Source organism: Spinacia oleracea, chromosome 4 (genome assembly GCF_020520425.1).
Source record: "Spinacia oleracea cultivar Varoflay chromosome 4, BTI_SOV_V1, whole genome shotgun sequence".
NCBI lineage: Eukaryota > Viridiplantae > Streptophyta > Magnoliopsida > Caryophyllales > Amaranthaceae > Spinacia > Spinacia oleracea.
Genome location: NC_079490.1, coordinates 26,227,409 through 26,248,463, shown reverse-complemented (window position 1 = coordinate 26,248,463; position 21,055 = coordinate 26,227,409). Strand labels below are relative to the sequence as shown.

Sequence of the window (21,055 nt, the reverse complement as noted above, 5' to 3'; positions counted from 1 at the left end):
GTGCAGAAACAACACATAATCAAGGATATTTGAGTTTAGGCCCACCTGAAGAGGAATGTCCATACTACAGTGCAATAATGTGGTGGGAAGAGAGAATCAAGAAAAAGAGCACGAAAAAAAAGACCTTTTTCAACATGTGCTGTCAAGACGGGAAAGTAAAACTGCCAAAATTCAAAGAACCACCAAAGTTATTAGCAAAATTGTTGAATTACTCGGGAGACAGGGGAGACAGAAGTGCTGCAAACTTTAGACAGCTAATCCGTATGTACAACTCATGTTTTGCACTTACTTCAATGGGCACCAAAATTGATGCTTCAGTAAACACAAATTCTGGGCCATATGTTTACAGAGTTAGTGGTCAAAATCATCATCTCATAGGGTCTCTTCTCCCGATTGACGAAAAAAGACCAGCATTTGCACAACTATATATATATGACACTGCATCGGAGATAAGCAATAGAACAGAAGCTGTCTGCAAGCATAACAAAAGCCCGGAGTTAAATTCTGAGTTACTCTCCAAATTGAAGGACATGTTTGACAAAATGGTCAATCAGGCTACTTGGTACAAGGGACAATAAAAACAAGACATACAACATCCCCACATCATCTGAGATAGCCGCTCTTATAGTAGGAGATATTGGCCACAACACTTATGGAAGGGATATAATTATTGAGCACAAATCAGAAGGATTAAAAAGAATCAGCGAATTGCACCCAAGCTTCATGGCTCTACAGTACCCTCTGTTGTTCCCATATGGTGAGGATATCTACCATCTTGGAATACCATATGACAACAATAAAGGATCGAAAAGAGGCAAAAGGGAATGTGTGACAATGGGAGAATATTACGCATACAGGTTGCAAACCAGAAAAACAGAAGGACAGACTCTCCTACGGGAAACTCGACTACTCCACCAATTTATAGTTGACTGCTATCGCGCAATTGAAGAAGAAAGGTTGTCATTTATTCGAAACCATCAACAACAACTTAGGTGCGACCTTTACAACAACCTACGAGATGCAATGGTACAAGGAGACACAACAGGGGCAGCAGTTGGAAAAAGAATTGTCTTACCAGCATCATTCACAAGAGGACCAAGGTACATGTACCAAAATTACCAAGACGCCATGGAAATTTGTAGATGGTATGGGAGCCCACATCTATTCATAACATTCACTGCAAATCCAAAGTGGCCTGAGGTTCAGTAAATGTTAAGTGAAATTGAAGGTCAAAAGCCAGAAGATCGGCCAGATATCATGGCAAGGGTATTCAAACTGAAGCTAAAAAAACTCATGAGATGTCTTAAAAAAGACCATTACTTCGGTATTGATGTGGCAGGTAAAAGTAAAACTAACTCATCGATATTTATCTTAACCTATTATTAAAAACTTCCGTTTCAGTTGTTTATTGGAAACTATTTTTTTATTTTAACCTTGAATAATTTATAATGCAGATGTTTGCACTGTGGAGTTCCAAAAGAGAGGTTTACCTCATGCCCATATACTTCTATGGCTAAGTGAAGAAGGAGTAGAGCTCAGTCCGCAATTTATAGACAGTATCATTCAAGCAGAGATCCCTGACAAAGAAACAAACCCCGAATTATATGCTGTTGTTTCACGTTACATGGTTCATGGCCCCTGTGGTAATGCTAACCCGAATTTCCCCTGCATGGTGGATAAAAAATGCAGCAAAAACTACCCCAAACAATTCAATTCAGAGACTACTATCGATAGCAATGGTCACCCTGTATACAGAAGAAGGGAGGATGACATGTATATATATATTTACATACAATATATCTATTTAGTATAATAAATGATATATACATTGCTACATACTTAAATCATAAAAATAAAACGTGTAACAGATTCTTAAGTATAAATGATTTGTACATTACCACATACTAAAATCAAACGTGTAAAAAGTTCATTAAATATTCAAGCTTGAAGATGATTCATCTTTTAGATTTAATTTTCAGTAAATAATAGTTCATCTTTTACATTTTATTTTCAATAAATAATAGTCCAATTTTACTACGCAGTACATAGTATAGAGTACACTTACTACTGTTAGATATTTTAGAAGAGTAGTTCACACTTTGCTCAATGTATTAGCAATTTAATGATTCCTACCTTTCACATTAGCTAATTATGTGATCATGATTTCTACGAACTACCAGGTTCATTAAAAAAGGAGACCATATCATGGACAACAGATCAGTTGTTCCCTACAATCCAGGCCTACTAATAATGTTTGACGCTCATATTAATGTGGAATGGTGTAACACTACACGTGCAATCAAATACCTATTTAAATACATTTGTAAGGGACCAGATAGGACCACCATGATTATCACTGATGACCAAATGGATGAGGTCAAATCTTACCTCGACTGTAGGTACATCTCAGCTTACGAGGCCGCATGGAGAATTTTCGAGTTTGAAATCCAAGAAAGAAGTCCGGCGATCATACGTCTGCCAGTTCACTTAGAAGGAGAACAAGCAGTCGTGATAAGAGATAATGACAATTTGAACTTTATCATAAACAGAGAAGATGTCAATGACACGATGCTCACTGAATGGATGAAAATAAATGTTGTAGACGAACATGCAAGGTCACTGACATATGCAGAATTTCCGACATAATATGTTTGGACAACAACTAATCAGGTCGATGAATTTGGAAATAAAAAAAGAAAAAGATATGGGAGAAGAGACAGCTTGGAAAAAGCATCGGCAGAATCGCATACGTGCACCCTTCAGCAGGAGAAAGGTACTACCTACGCCTTATGCTCAACATTGTCAGGGGCAGTGGATCCTTCCAAGATATTAGAACAGTGGATGGTTAGGTGCATCCTACGTACAAGGAAGCGTGCTATGTGTTGGGCCTACTTAACAATGACAAAGAGTGGCACGATGCTATAAAAGAGGCAAACCAATGGGCAATGCCATCACAGCTTAGAGAACTCTTTGTAACCCTACTGTTATTCTGCAAAGTAACTGACATGCGAAGCTTATGGGAGAGCATCTTCAAGGATCTTTCAGATGACATACAACGGAAGAAAAGGAGGTTATTCAAACATCCAAATCTTATACTCTCGGAAGATCAGATCAGGACATACACCCTCATTGAAATCAACAGAATCCTGATGAAATTTGGAAAGTCGTTGTCTGATTTCAAAGATATGCCACAACCTGATCTCACAGAAGTAGATTGCATGGAAAACAAGCTTATAGCAGAAGAAAGACTCTACGACACCAGACAATTACAAGCAGATTGGTCCGATAGAATAAAAAGGCTAAACAAAGAGCAATTAGATGTTTACAACAGAGTGGTGCAAGCTGTCGAAAAAGACACGGGGGAGACATTTTTCGTGTACGGCCATGGAGGGACAGGAAAAACATTCCTGTACTGCACCATCACCGCTAAGCTACGTGCTGATCGCAAAATAGTTCTAAATGTTGCGTCATCAGGTCAGCCATCTATCTATCTTAGAGTTATGTTATTATCTAATTACATTGCTTACCAATATTTGACAAAAAGCATAATTGATTGCATCACATGATAAGATATTTTAATTTTACTGTATCTTAGGTATTGCTGCCCTATTGCTGCCCGGAGGAAGAACAACACATAGCAGATTTGAGATACCAATTGAAATCCTAGAAAATTCCACGTGTAACATCAGCCGCAAATCACAACTAGCTGAACTAATCCGACATACATCACTGATTATATGGGACGAAGCCCCTATGGACCACAGGTTTGCATTTGAAGCATTTGAAGCACTTGATCGCACTCTAAGGGATATAATGGGAGACAAGAACTGCGAATCATCATCTAAGTTGTTTGGTGGGAAGGTAGTATTACTTGGAGGAGACTTTAGGCAGGTATTACCCATCATCCCAAAAGGAGGAAGACAAGATATTGTACAAGCATCGATCAACAGATCCTACATTTGGAATGAATGCAATGTGTTCATTCTCAAACAAAGCATGAGGGTACGAGAAGGGAACACAAACGCAGAGAACTACCATAAAAACAAGAGGTTCAATGAAGGGATTTTAGCTATGGGTGACGGGAGGCTTGAAACACAATCTGAGGAACACGAAGCTGAAGGAACATGGATTGAAATACCAAGTGAATATATAGCAGAAGTGGAAATATCAGAAATTGACGGGATCGTGGAGACAATTTACCCAGATTTTCAACAGAGGAAAAGTGACGACAACTACTTAAGGGAAAGGGCTATACTCACACCCTTAAATGAAACCGCATACACCATAAATGAATACATAATGGGTCTCTTACCCAAAGAGGAAAGGACCTACACAAGCTGCGATGAAATATGCTTATCTTCAGCTGAATGTGATACACAGTTCAATGCATACCCAAGAGAATATTTGAACAGCCTAAAGTTACCAGGTTTACCCCACCATGAGCTAAAGCTGAAAGAAGGAATGCCGGTCATGCTTCTTAGAAATATCAACCCGCCACAAGGCCTTTGCAATGGGACTCGGCTTATGATAACCCACCTCCGAAAGTTTGTAATAGAAGGAAGGATCATAACGGGCTCAAAACAGGGAAACAAAGTCCTAATACCCAGAATTGTCATGACATCAAAGGACAGCAAACTACCCTTCATCTTAAAAAGAAGGCAATACCCTTTGAAGCCTTGCTATGCAATGACAATAAACAAGAGCCAAGGACAATCACTTTCATTTGTGGGAGTATACTTACCGAAGCCTGTTTTCAGCCATGGACAACTCTATGTGGCAGCATCAAGAACAACTTCTCCAGAGGGCCTAAAGTTCTTTATCAATGATACCTACCAGAAATACAAAAACCACACAAAGAACATCGTCTACAAGGAAGTTTTTTCAAACTTGCCTAGCCTGTAAAAAGAAAAAAAACCTTAAGTCTAATTAGCTAGCCCATCGGCCATGTTGCTCATAATTAAACTTAGTAGAACTTATATCTGAAATTTTTTAAAGATGTTTTATGATAGTCTGGAATGTTCAAACTTTCCTAACAAACTAACCTCCTGCTCTAATTTGAATAAATGACGATTGAAGTGCTGCTGCAGTCTCTCATTTGCATAATTGATGCAGAACTACTCAAAGCTATTTATCTCTAACAAAAAACTACAATAAGAATATTGAAAATAGCTAAAGAAGTGAAATAGAAGATGAAGAGAGAATAAAAGAAACACAAGAATTAAAAGAACATACTTCAAATGATTCGAAGCCATAGATGTCTAGAATGCTGATGGATTTTCCAGTTGCCTACACCTAGAGATTTGTTCATTGTTCTACAAGCCAATCAAACAAGCACGAATAGATAGATTTCGCCAATGCATCACCTAAGATCTAAAAAAGCACCTAAATATTTCTAAGCTTAAAAACGCGTTTGATCTTCCTATATTATAACCACAAATCCACAAATAGCTTCAAGTGATTATAATTGGAAAATATTAGAACATGATATTACAGAGTTTAAAACTTCAGTAATACAACATAAAATTTAGAATCGGATCATATAATCATTTTATTTCAAGAATATTTTTTACTGAATAGAGAATTATCAAACAATACTACTCGAGAACAATAAGATTAGAAAATCAAAATTGAAAAATAGACCCAAAATTGAAATTGTACCTTTAGAAATAAACCTAAATAAAATAATATTCTGAAAACTTCGGAAGGTATTTGCTGTATTTGGTGAAGATCAATGGAACTTGATGAAGATTAACGTTGATGATCGTCGCTGCAAATGAGAGTGAAGCAGTTGAAGTTTTCTTGGAGAGAGAATTGGTTGAAGATTTTTTTAAGAGAGAGAAACAAATTGAAGCGTGAAAATCAGAGATTTGGGGGTATATCACACTAAAAAAAATTACAAGTACTTTAGTTTAGTCTAGACTTTTGCTCAATTATTTAGTTGTCGTAATAGGTTCACTTTTGCTCAGTTATTATGCACCATTTCATTTAACGGTTTTAACCCATTCATTCAATTATGAACAAATTTATTTTAACTTAATCTATTGCCACTAAACCAAACATATGAAATAAATTAAGTTAAAATGAATTTAGATCTACTTAATGCATGTGTGTCATTTTTATCTTTCAAATGAACTTAATTATTATTATTGTTAATAGTTACTGATTGTCTTCCAAAAAAAAAAAACCATTCATTCACCGTAACAAAACCTAATAACATAAATACAAAACCGTTACTAAAAAAGAACAAATAAAAGAAACCCGTGCATCGCACAGGCTTCAAAACTAGTATAACATAAAAATAACTTTTTGTTATTACTTCTCCAGTGAGCTATCCTTCAGTTTTTTTATGATTTTAATTTTAGAACAAAGCAACAAACAAACAAGACCAACCTAGTTCATCTAGCATACTCATACACCCATCTCAAGCAAGGACATAATCCCACAACATGCAACTGCATATCCTAGTAAACACCAATTTAATTTACATACAAAAGTAGAGAGAAAGAAGTTTCACATCATAATTCTACTAGGGGTCATCCAACCCCTATACCTAAGAGAACTACTCACACATAGTAGAACTTAAACCTGGAAAATCTAAGCAAACCATACATGAAACATGACTTCCTATTTTAGTTAAAGAAACTCAACCTAAAAGATGAACTTGAGAATGAACACCAAGAAAATACCAAATTGGGTAAAGAAACTCAACCATAAATCATGCACTACAAACCCAAAAAATTGCAAGAAAGCTATAAATGAAAGCAGTTACAAATTATGCTAAGAAATAACGAAATACTTGAATTGAAAGAGGATATCTTACTTCTTAAAGTGCAGAATTCAAAACACAATTAAAGAAATTAAAGATAACTAAAGAGTTAAACTAGGAAAAAAATTAAGTGGTGAGAGTGTGCAACCTAAAAGAAAACAAAATTCATAGAAAATAAACTACTACATACTCCACACATGTGGGATTTAGGGAACACTCCATTTATATATCAAGGGGGAACATGTGCCCAAAAACTGGGGTAGTCGTCATGCGCCGCACAATGCTCAGTAGGGTTCCACGGCCCGTGCATCGGGGTCGTGCAAGATAATCATGTAAGGTGGCATAACGGGTGTTGCACGGTCCGTGCAACGGGTCATGTCATGTCGAATGTGCATGGTCCGTGCATCGCTGGTATCCAAAGCTTCTTCAAGGCAATGCAAGGGTTGCACGATCCATGCAAAGATCATGTCCCTAGCTGCTTCATTTCTCTTCTACTCTTCTCCCGTGCATAAACATCATGCACTCTTCAACCCCAAAGACTTGGTTTGGTGGAAACTTTCCACTCATATTTCTCCTTCTTCGTCTGAGCCTTTGATGATAGTGAAGAGGTGGGATGATGAGGATGTCGCAACGCTTGGACTCGTTCCTCATTGATGTGGTCATTCTCTTTTTTGGATTAGCGAATACTCTGTGCGTCGCTTTAGCTTGGCCTGAAAATGGGGAGAGAAGATATCTCCGTGGAACATAAGCCAAGAAAGGAAAACAGTATGAATAACTCTAAATCCAACCTATATGCAACTAACCTACGTATGCTAATATTTACACAAAAGAGTTCATATTGGCCCATAAAGATGTGCAAGTTGCAAGCACATCAATAACTATTAATAAATCTAATATGGAATACGGCTCGAAATACATACTTTTTCTCCTCTTATATTGACATTCCTAGTTATTGTAGTAATATTACCTCCATTTTACTAAATTCTACCCGCTTTCTCTCTCTTTTTTTTTTTTTTTGGAAAAATAGATTTTAAAAATACAACATTTGGTCGGTCTTCTCAGAAGGGCTAATGCTAAATTTAACTAAGAATTACACAAGCTTTTGTATTAATCTATTTTAAAAGGGCTCGTTTCAAATGCGACTTGCTAGTACATGTAAATTGGTGATGTGGCATTATGACTATTATAACTTAGATGTTGTTCGGCACCATTTTTGTTTCTTGTTTTTTCGTTGTTTCCCCCAAAAAGAAAATCAAAACCTATTCAGCTAAATGGTTTAATAAAACAAATACTGGGTGGTTTTCATGAAACAAAAAGGGTAGAGCAAAAACTACAAAGAGTGATTCTACAAAAATAGTTTTTTTAAAACACGCATCATCTCTGACTGTCACTCTATCGTCTTTGTGCCTCTCATTTCTCTCTCCTCCAAAATCACAGTTACCCAAAATTCAATAATTCAGATGACCTAGATATCCCTCCGTCTCGTGAGGAGGCGACACCGACTACTCATCTATCTGTTATAGATCTTGGGTGAATAAGTCAATTACCAAAAATTCAATTCCACTCTTTGAAGTAATAATCCCAAAAACTCTATCAAAGATACCAAACCAGAAAACTAATAACAAAGTAAAGAAAATCAACCCCAATAATGGATGAATCCCATAAAAGAGATGACATGCATCCCTATTAGTACATACTCCGTAAGTACCGCCGCGGCTCCGCCGCCTTCTGCACCACTTGAGCGCTGTCACTACCACCCACACCTGCGAACACCCACCCAGATTCCACCTTGTAACAGATGGCTAGTGATAATGGTGGTTGGAAGCTTGGAACGACAAGAAGATATAGATGGTGAAATTTACCATTTTAACTTCATCTAGGTAAGTTGTGATACTTTATATAGGTAAGGATGATAAAGAACATGAGAGGAAAAAATGGTGGTATTAGATTAAGATTTGATTTGATATGGAGCCATGACTATAATTTAGGCGAGAAAAAAGATGAAGGTAGCAAGTGAAAATGAAGATGACAAAGTATCCTCTAAATAAAACAAAAAGTTGTTTTAAATCAGTTTTATAAAAATAAAAAATAAAAACTGAAATCAGCTTTCAGTTTTTTAAAAACAAAAAACAAGAAATATATAATACCGAACAGACCCTTAGTTATATATTTTATTTCTTTTTTTTTCTTTTCTTCTTACCCAATAAACCCCCCCTCTTCTTCTTCCACCATTCTTCTTTGTCCTATACTTCTTCCCCCCATTCTTCTTCGTTCTCATTTTATTATCAGACACTGCAAACAAGTTCATCGGCGTGGGTTGTATAAATGACTTGGCAATGATGGTAGCAATGCCATTTAGTACACTAGTCGGCCACATAAGTGGTTGTATATACCAACATTTACTAAAAAGAAAGATATGCTCAAGCATGATGATACGTCGTGTTTGGGGGTTGGTTGTTGCAAAATAGTGATCCCAAGAAAAGGGTTGGAACTGTTGGCGGTAATTCTACAAGGTGACGTACAACCTAATATTGATGAAAAAATCACCATTGATGTCTCATGATGTGTCACCCCATTACATCTTTGATTTCTTAGCCGAGGAAAACAAATTCAGCTATGATGTAGCTGACCTTTGAAGATGATACAATGTTTATTAACAGAACGATTGACAATGTTCCGATAATGCTCGATTGGTTTATTGATGTTAATGAGACTTATGATAAAGTTCAGCAGAAGCCATCCATCTCCGGTGCTTGCAAGAAGAACGTTGGTGCATAGATTTTGATCAACCAAGGTATCGCTGCAGCTATCTTTCCTACTTCGGTTATGTTTACATTGGTGTAGTAATGTACGTGGGTCTATCATCTGTCCATTGGCTACTGGTTAGATTTTATGATGTGTGAATTGTGCACGGATGCATCAATACATGCCTTGTGTATGGTGTGTGTAGGAGGCTAAATTTGCTCCTGTATAGTTTATTTTTGAATTCAAGTTTTAAAGGCTTGACAAAATCCGATTTAATTTTTCCAAGCACACTAAACTTAGTCCCGTATATCGAGAAGCGTGACAACAAGAGTTATTATGTATAAGTGTTTTCAAGGCTAATATGAAGAACAAGGAAGAACTTGAGGAACTTGTTGTGTCGGGGTAACCAAACCACTACCTTGAAAACGAGATTCGGTGCAACCGGAGTGCACAATTGTATTCACCGATTCGTTCCCTAAGGTTTACACAACTCTCAACACACAATGGCACTCTTGGATGTGAGATGGAGTTACTAGAACCTATGCCCAAAAGAGAGAAAACAAACGAGGGGAAGAGGAAATGATTTTGTGTAAACAAAACAAGAAATGAAACATTTATTTATAAGATTAAAGGAGGAATCAAAACAACCAAGAGATTCAAAGGAATCCAATGATAATAATCATGACAATTAACCATTGATAATGAAGAGTTAAAACCCCCGTAAAGGGGAACTTAAAAACATTTTAACTCACCATAATCAGAAAGGTTAATAGCCTTTGCCGCGTACATAATAAGGTTGTTACAAAAGGAATCACGAGGAAGCAAATCCAGTGTACAAAAGACGTATTTTGGTCTATGCCCGATGGTCCGATCGATGATCCTATCGATCGGGAGCGCGTTCAACAAACAAAATTTCTTTAATTTTCCCGATCGGACGACCTCCGCCTGATCGGACACCCACAACAGTGAAAGAATATGAGCCGAACGTCCGTTTGGACGAAGATTGCCCGGTCGGGTGAATTACTCGCCCACTTTCACATTGTACGCGCTCCCGGTCGGGCGGCATTCGCCCGATGACCATCGGGCGGAATTTTTTTCAAGCTTTACTTCCAATAGTCTCCCAGTAAAGATAAGAAAAATAAATAATGACAGAAGATGAATTTTTGGGTGTGAGGGGGTCGAAAAATAGGACGAGCGTACTTTTCCTAAGAAAATGGCTTGAACGACTTCCCCCTCGGGATTTGGCGATAATATTAAGTAAAAGCGGAACTAACTGTGGGCGTTAGCCTCTTTTTACTAGACTTTAGGAGTCGTTATTCAGTTTTACAACTACAATGAAGAAAACTGACAAAACTTTGTTGTCGTGATATGTCCAAAAGACTAACATATTTTATCACAACAGCCATAGGTCCCCTTGTGATCCCTGTTATGGAGATTGCTCAACGTACATCCAGCAGAGTAGAGATTGAAAGTTCGGGGCAAGTTTACTAATGGGGGGAGTGTCCAACATTAGCCCACGCGGCGGTCCTTACTAGTTCAATTTTACGACGAAAGGGACATGCCTGCATTAAACTATATTACTAATCTGAGTTATTTTTAATGCACATATATTAACTAACGATTGTCTAAATAATGATTTAAGTTAATTGAAGGTGCCTAGCAGTAACAGGTTTGGCCAAGAATTATCTGATTAGTCGTGATCAATATAGAAGATTTATATGAACAATTTTATAGTGGTGATGAAAGCAATAAAATTATAGATTTCAGGTTACAGTATAGCTTAGGCTATGCTGCGGTTCTCAGGAACACTAACTACTTGTCTCTACTAGCCTTCCTTTTCTGTTTTGAACTTTCTGGTAACTGACTGTTTGATGAGATTTTTCCAGATTTTAGGCTTAGGATTTGTTTAGGACTTCAGCAGTATTCAGGCTGGACTGAGCTATTATGCGGACAGGGTCTGCTTGCCAGTGTGCTAATACGGCAGAACGTTGTGAAAACGCGACAAAATGCAGTTTCGGTTAATACTCAAGCTTAGGGAGTATGGTGGAAATTTGATGGTGAATGGTAATTGGTGGTGTTTGTTATCATTTTACGGATTCTAGAGGGTCGTATTTATAGTGTAACCAGTCGAAATAAGATAGACATTTGAAGAATTCGAGTTTTTGTGAAAGTCAAATGGCAGCGCCAGTATAAAGTGGTACTGGCCTTTTATGCGCTAGAATATTGTAGCGTTATGCTGTGATGCGCCAGATTTGTTGATGCTGACTCATTGATAACTCATCCAAAAATCTATCTGTGTCATAACTGGCTTAGAATCAAACTGTAGCGCCAAAATTTTATGGCGCTGGTGTTTGAGCGCTGGATTATTGCGGCGTGTGCATGCCACGTGCTAAAATTTTCTAGCTCTGGTGTTTGCTTTCCGCGGGATTCCAGATTTTTTGGTTTTATTCCGAATTTCTATCCCATTCACGTTTTCAACTCTTTAAGGATACCGATTGGAGTGACTCTTATCCTTTCCTCAAGGATTAACCGTAATGCGACACAATCACTTGAAAATCTATCTTATACGGTTATTATTCTGGGTAGCGGCTAAGAAGGGCAATTACTATAAATAGCAGTTGTTAAAAAGGGAAATACGGGTTTTGGGATTGCGTCAGTCAGTCGCAGGTCGTTCGTCGACACTTAGAAAAGCGTAGACAACCAGTGTTTGGTTTCATCATTGAAATCACCGCTTCGGGAATAAGGACAAATGTAGGTTTCTATAGTTAGCCCCCACTTTGATTGAGTCTGATTAAGGAGATAATCTAAGTACTGGTAGATGGACTGCGACACAAAACTTAATCTGAATGAGACCAAGTTTAGGTGAGGGTCTCCCGAGCCCCCGAGTGATAACATTTGACTTAAGGGTCATCACTAGGAATGTCAATAGTCCCCTCACGAGTCATTGGGAATTTACTGACCTTAAATGATACTTCTCATAGAGTTATTGAAGATGTTCAAAATACGCATAGAGTTTTTCGAAAGCAGTAAGCGATAGACATAATGGTAAAGCAAATTTAGAAAACTTGAAATTAACACACGTTTTTTTTTGGAAAGAGAAACGGTCACAAAACACCTTTCCTTAATAAACACACGTCTTATATTGCAGTAGCTTTTAGAAGAAGAAGGTTTGAAGTCCAATATCAGTGCGGAACCAAGGGGGGCTTGATATGTTCATATTTTATAGTGTTTTAACCCCCTCGTTCCTTAGTACTTTTTGATCTCAAATGAGCTCTTTGGAGCGATTTAAAGTACTAATGTGCTCCTTTTAGTGTGGTTATAATTTCAGGTTCATCGTTGTAGAAATTAGCATATTTTTGTGCATTTTGTACTCATTTGAATCAATACAAGAGATTATGTACTTTCGAGAGCACAAACGTTGAGTTGGAAGAGTTAACAAGCAAAGCGAACAGTGAAAGAAGTAGAAAAGCGACTATCGTCCACTCGTTTGATCATAACTCAAGTTCTACAATTCCAAATGTAGTGATTTTAATTGGGTTGGATTCTAAATTTCAAGATCTTTCCAACGAGTGGTCATTTTTCTAATTCCGATAAATAACGAAAGAGCTATGACATTTTGAAGATAGAGACTTTGTGTTGTTTTGCACCGAAAACCGGCCGGGTTCTGAAAACCGGCAGGTTTTCACAAACCTGGATGCCAGGTTTTTGCTACCTGTAGGTTTTCTATTCTGGGAAGGACCGAAAACCGGCCTGTTTTCACAAACCGGGGTGCCAGGTTTTCGGCCCCAACCCGTATTCCTTTGTTCGTTTCTCTCCGTAGGTTTAAGGGGCAGGCTATATATATTAAATTAGCTTTTAGTAGTAGACTCTTCTGGGGATTCCGTATTATTTTCCTAGTATTAGAACTTCAACTTTATTATTTTCACAAAAACTTTGTCAAACACTTAACTTTTATTTAATTAAAGCTTCAATATTTCAGCTAATTCTTCGTTCTTCGTTTAGGTATTATTTTATTTCTTATTCTATTATTCAATTTCAATCATGCTTTCATTTAATATGTTTATTTGGTTTAATCTAGATATGTGTGAGTAGTTGATTTTCTAGGGTTTTGGGAATCCATAAATGAATATGAAGGGATGATTAATTGTTGTTGATTGTTGGTTTAGCTGTTAATTCCTATTGATTGCTCCTATTTACTTTGCAATTAAATTTGCGCAGGTTTGATTGTATTAGTTTAGCAATATCAATTTAAGACTCGAGAGATGCAATTTGATATTTAGGCTTGTTTCAATAGGTAGAATTGGGATTAATGCGTAGCGAGAGCCCGTTAATTCTAAGTCTATGATTAGTATCGATTCGAGAGAGCATGCTAGTCTAATTAACTATTTCATTGATTATTATTGATTGTTTATCATCCTGGATTGTTGTTCATTGGTGAACCTATACCCTAGACCTTTTATTTCTGATTTATATCGTTGCAGTTTATTATTCAAACCAAATCAATCTCTTGTCTGCAATAGTTTAGACTAGTTAATTAATAGTAGAAATAACGCTTGTTTCCCTGTGGATACGATCCCTACTTCCCTTGCTATCTTGTTAGTGGATTTATGTTATATTTGATTAGGTGATACGACTTTAGCCTGTCAGGGCGGAGGTGGGCCATGGCCCCCTTGGTGTTGTATTTCTGTTAAATATTTAGATGTTTCATAACATAGCACTAAGTGTCATCTAGCTAGCGCAGTTGGTGTGGTGATGTACTCGATATTTATTTCAAGTTTCAGCACGGGTTCGACCCTCTATAGCTGAAATCTTTAGAAAAAGTTCTAATTATTTTTATTTTTTGGTTTTCATTATATATAGTTAGTTCAATTTTTTGTACAAGATATTAATTCATACGGAGTACTAAGTTTGGCCCCTTAATAAACTTATTTTGGCTCCGCCAATGAACAATACATTTTCTCCAATAAAAAAATGGTCTAGGCAAAAGAGCTATCGAAATATGAATAACTCATATTCATACGTACTCAAATCCAATTTGGGGAGGATGCTAATGTGATGGATTAAGTTGCGAATTTTCTTCAACTACCATTGGAGAGGTTATGTTTGAGCTTTTTTTAGGGGAGAGAATGAGTAGATCTAGAAGAAAGAAGAATTGAGAAAGGAGAGAGAAAGAGAGTTTGATTGTCATACATATACAGTGGGGAGTATGTTCTAAAAAAACCAAAATCATAAAACCAAGAAAATTCGTTTCCTCTTTTCCGCTTTAGTTGTGTCAAAACATTGGTGAATTTGTTTTATTAAACACTTTTACCGAACAGTTTTGTTTAATTTTTTTTAAAGAAAAAAACGGAAAACTAAGGCCACATTCGCATTATTGTTGTTTCCCGTTTTCTATTTTTTATAACAAAAACTAGTTCGGTGAAACTGATTTATTAAACAAATTTTCACCAATTTTCACGAAACTACAACGGAAAACACAAAGCCACTGAAAGTAGTTTTCATCGATTTTTTTTCCTTATTCCCACCATTACATATTATCAATACACCATTAATGAATAATTTTCCCCTCTCATCGCGGTTGCTTCCGTCGAATTCTGCCGCCCTCGTTACCTTTCGTCGATGAAAGAGGGTGATGGTGTACGGTGTACCTAGAAATAATCAGCAGGAAACCGTGAAAAGGAAAGGGGTCTCTAATTTTACGGATTTTATAGAACGGAGGTGTTAATTTTTCTTTTTTAAAAAATAAAATAAAAGAGTGCATTTACACATGTCTCTCCTTGGCTCCGGATCCTCTGGATTTCTAGGAAACTCTACAAGGTAGAGTTGAGTAAATCTCAACCCTTGAAAGAAATCAACGGCTTGATGGCCTTCACTATTAAAAAAATAAAAAATAAAACATAAAAACTTCCCAGTTCCCACCAACCTTCCATCTAATGTATTCTCTCTGCTCTTACCAAAAAAAAATGACGATCTCCTTCCCAAACTGTACCGCCGGCCACCATCAATCGTCGTCCATTTTTTTTTTCTGATTCCCGTATTTCAGAGATCTACCTTCAAATTCGAATAAGCATCGTTTGATTCTATAACAGGTACTTCTTATAATCCATGGTAATTTGATTTTTGTTTATTTATATATTTATTTTCGTGTAATTCAAAGTGAATTGATGTACTTCAGTTATCAATTGACGGAGGCTGACCGTTGTTGTTGGTTTGGTGTGTGATCAATTAATGAATTATTTGGGTATTGATTGTGATTATTGGGTTTATTTGTGTTTGCCCAAATTTGATTTGAGTTCATATCCGTTTGGTGGTGATGAAATAAAAGGGGATTCAATTGACGAACTTGAACCATTTCATTAATTATGCTCCCCGTCTTGTTTTGCTGGTAGTGTATTTAAGCTTAGATTTTCATATTACTTGTTTGATTAAATGCAAATTTCGCTAGTCGTTTGATTATTATTGCACTAATGTTAAACTCTTAAAATGGGGTTTCTTTATATGCTTCATGATCGGGTCACTTGGAGTAAGTGAAAGCTCACTAATTGTTGCTTGCTATACATTCTCTATACTTTAAGCTAGTGGATTTTTCTATGAATTATGGTGTGTCTTTGTTATGTTTGGCTCAACATATTACAACAAGTCAGAAATCACCTACTTCTTTATAGCATATTAGCTCAATATGGTAGATCGTTGTGTGACAATAAACACACAAAGATGTAGGTTCAAGTCCTATGTAGGCTACAATATTTTTTTTATTTTATTTTTTTTGGCAGAGGGAAAAACAAACAAACGAAACCAACTAGTCCCTTTTTCTAGATTTTATCGCCAGATTATGGGCTCTAGTGACTTGTACTCTAGGAACTTTAGAAATACAGAAAAAATCTCAATTCCCTCAAAAAAAAAACATCTTCCATTAGATCCTTTATTTCCAATTTTGTTGTGCTAGGTTCACGAAATGCTTCCACCAATTCAATTGAGTTTGTCGATCGTGACCTCGATCCGGGTGCTGAGCTCCACAACATCCTGTAATACCAACCACAATGCTCGAGCTTCAGCTTGTAAAGGCGAAACAACATAAAATATGTTGTTTCCCCTCTATTTGATTTTGATCCCATGCCGCATACCACCCTGCTCCAGCAACCCAATCCTCACCACTGCCCTTTTTTATTTTCTTCCACACACCATCAGTTTGCAAATTCATGGGGATAGGACCAGCCACATTCCCCGTACACCAGTACATTTCTCCTTGGTTAGTGCCACCACCACTCATGTTGCTACGCACTCTTCCCTTCTTCTTACCCTCCATAAACTTCCAACACCTGCTGAAATTGTCCGCCACCTTCTGAACAACGTCATCTAAACTTTCTGAATATGGTGTCATTTCTATGCCTCCATATACTCCAAAGGGTTCCTATAAAATGCAGTAACTTCTCATCACTGGCTTGCTCACTCAACATGAAGAACCTAATGTAATTACGAACTCAGCACTAATAGACAGCGTTGGACAAACCTCTTGAATGTCCAGCGAACCCGCACTCCAAACTTTACGAACAAACTCACAATCCCTAAACAAATGTTCTAGAGATTCCTCTTGTTTTTTGCAACACTTACAAGTAGTATCCAACACCACTCCTCTTGACTTAAGGTTGGTACACGAAGGCAAAGCCTTATTTATCAATCTCCAAAGAAACATCTTCCACGATGGGATAACCTTCATTTTCCAAAACACCTTCCAAAAGGAGTTGCTTACATTTTTCCGCCCTTGAAGAAACACATAAGCTGATTTGACCGTGTATATTCCTATAGAAGCAGGCCACCAAACCAACCTATACATCTCCACACTCTGCCGTAGATGCATAGAAAGAATTCGTTTTGCGGTAGTGGCATCAAAACATCTCCAAATAAGGTTTACATCCCACCTATGATCTCCCGACATTAACTCCTTTACCCAACTAATTGCAGGATCAGCTCCTAACTTTTTCTTGACCTGTTGGTCTTGGAAGGTTATCTGTAGACTAAAGATGGAAATGAAGGGTGGGTTCCTGTCAAATAGGTGGGGTTCTGGCCCTGTACCCAATTATCTACTTCTATCTCAATATTCGAGCCATCTCCCACTCGACTATCTACACCCCCTTTCAGTCTCGTTGCAGCCTTGTACATGCTTCTGAAACCCCACGAGACCAGCGCCAAGTTGTTTACCTGTGTTAACTTTTTCTATGGGTGAACATTTGTATTTCCCACTCATAATCCGACTTACAAGAAGTTGAGGATTATTACGGATCCTCCATGCTTGTATACTCAGAAGGGCCATGTTGAGATTTTCAATATGCCTTAATCCCAAACCACCCTCCACTTTATGTCTTTCCATCAGCTCCCTACTCCTCCAATAGATCGGTCTTCGCTCAATAGATGTACTCAATAAGAATTTGGTGAATAGGCTACAAGATTGGTAAAATACAAAGAAAGACTTCTGAAATAGTTAGTATAAAAGAAAGGGGGCCAAAGTAATCCATCAAGAATAATTATAAAAACTCAAAATACATCAGTAATACCAAAAGAAAATTATGGCAGTTGGACTATTGAATAAGAAGCACCATTGTACTACATATAGCCATAATTCATAATCATATACTTGATGAAATCAAATTAAAGCCGAACTCTTGGTCAAACATGCACCTATGGTATTGTTTCCATGCTAGAGCCACTAAATCCTTTGAGAATTTTTAGAGAATCATTAACCTACATCCATTTAGAATAAGTCCTTAGTTTTTTTTATCCAGAAAGTGATACACATTTGAAGAGCTAAGTAAGATCATACCTAGCCAATTTTCATTTGGCACATAACTTAAATTGGTCTGGGAATGGAGTTGACTAAAATTTTGTACATCATAACCTACAAGAAGCGACTGAAAGATGAAGCATTATGTCCAAAATATAAATTGTTGCAGCTATAATAACTTTATACCTGATTTGGAAATGAAGTCCCTTTCCACAAAGCACAATAAGGTGGAGCCTCCTGTCTTCCATAAGTTTAACCCTAGGTTACAAATCACAAAGCTCGTGAAAAACATAATACAAAGAATGTACATTGTTTTATATAATGTAGTTTACTAATAATTACCAGGAGTAATTGTGTATAGCTACTCCTAGGTACTTCGGAATATTGATAGTTGGTTCCAAATGACATAAATTGTTGTGGTAAAACCCTCTGATTTTCTCCTTCCTAATTTTTTGGCTCCAAAAGGAAAAATATGCTAGCAGTAAAAAATACATAATTAAGATAGATTATGACATTTATTCATACATACCTGTAGCGGTATATTTTATCTATTCGGTTGATTTGACACCTTCTTCTTGATACTCTTTGCCTGATTTGATTGAGATTCTTTGTACTTTTATCATGAAATTTTCAGGCTTTTTCCCCTCTTTCGGCTTCAAAGTAATCTTATTAGGAATAAAGACATGTGTTTCACCTTGCTTTTCACCTTGCTTTTCACTTGCATTCATCTTAGAAAATATAGGAGCTCCACTGTTTTCTATTTTAAGGATCAAGAATAATTTTTCAACGTCAACAATCAAATTATTCAACCCACTCTCTATCAATGATGATGATTCTACAAAGTTGGATGCCCTAGTAGCCATTTTCACAAACTTTTGACATAAAGTTTTGTACCTACGTGTAGCATCCAACTGAGGGTCCTCAAGAATAGTCCTCCCAGAAATATCTTGCACGGTTTCATCCCTTGATTTTCTTGTCCAACGCTTCAAAATATATTTCTCGAGAACCAATTTAATATTCATTGTATCAAGGACTTTCAATGCATGAGCACGTAATATGCCCAGTCTTTCAAACATTTTGTAACTACATGAAATTGTTTCAGTCAAAGGATTACTCAATACTTTGTATTCTTTATCGATAGAGTTATTATTTTCAAAGTCTTAAATTACGACTTTATATTCATTGCTGGTTGACCCTCGACAGGCTGCTTAATATAAGCTATCGTTGACCAATCATAATCATCTTGAAAGGCTTCGAATATATTAGGAGTATAAATTTGGCCAACTTGCCTAAGTAAAGGTGATCTCTGCATCTTAATTCTTGGCAGTTGTTCTCGCGAATGAAACTCATTGCTTGTCTCATTTTTCCGCTTTAGCCCAACGAATCTCTCAAATTGTTTGAAAAAATGCATTATATCCATAGTGAATTTCATATAACCTTTTAAATCCCTGTTGAAGCTTTCACTCAATTGAGTGTTACGCATCCCCAAACAAAATACATTGGTCATGTAACATTCTACCCACTTTTCTTTTACGGCATAAATACTATCTAACCAACTTTTTTTGTCACTTTCCAACGCAATGCTTCAAATGCCTTTTCAAACTCCACCTCTAATTTAATCTCATACATACAAGCTTTGAATTATTGAACGACAGATGTGAAGGAAATATGTCCTTCACCCAAGGTGCATTAAGTCTAATACCAAGGTTCAGATTAATTGCGAACAATTAATTCAGTGAGATCAAGTGATCGGAACAGCTAGCTGGAGCAATGCTTCCGATCAGTGAGTTCTAATGGATATTGAACTCACAACTTACTCTTGACTGAACCTACAAGGTCACACCAATGACACGTAACAGATCACCGGATTAAATGAATCGGAAATTCATTTAATAGCTTTTCGGGATTTAAGTTGGAAACGTATTATACGATACGACCTTGCATCGGAATCGTATATCGTATCCCGAATATTCGTAAGCTAGGCGAAACGAATAAATCGTATCGTACGACGGTGATTCGTCGTATACGAAACGATAAACAATATATCGGAAATATATTAAACGCGGATACGAGGAGCGGCCCACGAGCCGAGTGCACGAAGCACTCAAGGCCCATGGGCGCGCGCGCTAGGCAAGCAAGCAAGGCGACACAACAGCGTTGGCCCATGGCCGAGCAGCTGTGTGCACGCGCGGGCCAAGACCACGACACAGCAGCAGCAGCGCGGCCCACGGCCCAGCTCGCTGTGCGTGTCCGTGTGATGCTGCGCGGGCTTGCTAGTCGGCCTTGCCTTATGGCTTGGTCGGTTAGTAAGGTTATGTAAATAACCTTATGACCTAATTTCCAACTAACTGCAATCACAATTCAGATTACACACAACCCTAGGAGAAAACAGAGAACCCTAATTCTCTCTGTGCCTCCATAGTGTGTTCATCCCAAAAAGCAAATCTCTTGATCAATTGTCTAAGCTACAATAATCAAGACGAATCTGATCGTGTCGGTGAACCAAGTAGAGGAACGACAAGTGGAGTTCTTTGTTCGTGTTCGTTGACGGATTATTGTGGAAAACACGCTTCGAATGTAAGTTTGCTTAATCTGTGCTTTATACATGTTTCCTGGCTTTGGGGATTGTTCCGCACATGTTATTATGTTTAACTGTATTCCCCTACAGTGGTATCATGAGCCTTATGTATTCAAAGCATGAATTAGCATGATTATTATTGTTTTTGCATTGTCGAAATTTTTGGAATTTTTGTTGATTTTTCGGA

The 21,055-nt window shown here is 37.2% G+C and overlaps 1 protein-coding gene across 1 annotated transcript; it reads left to right on the top strand.

Annotated features, from left to right (window-relative positions):
- Positions 1 to 2,945: 2,945 nt before the first annotated feature.
- LOC130471407 (uncharacterized) lies at positions 2,946 to 9,544 on the top strand. Its single transcript, XM_056841506.1, has 3 exons — positions 2,946 to 3,474; positions 3,596 to 4,898; positions 9,427 to 9,544. The coding sequence occupies exons 1-3, from the start codon at positions 2,946 to 2,948 to the stop codon at positions 9,542 to 9,544; spliced, it is 1,950 nt and encodes a 649-aa protein (XP_056697484.1).
- Positions 9,545 to 21,055: the final 11,511 nt, after the last annotated feature.

Bases quoted from the DNA above. Each gene is read 5' to 3' on its own strand.
- LOC130471407 (XM_056841506.1), top strand. From the start codon at position 2,946: ATGCCATCACAGCTTAGAGAACTCTTTGTAACCCTACTGTTATTCTGC. The intron at 3,475-3,595 runs GTCAGCCATCTA...ACTGTATCTTAG, and splicing joins TCTAAATGTTGCGTCATCAG to GTATTGCTGCCCTATTGCTG. The intron at 4,899-9,426 runs GTAAAAAGAAAA...GTTTATTAACAG, and splicing joins TTTTCAAACTTGCCTAGCCT to AACGATTGACAATGTTCCGA.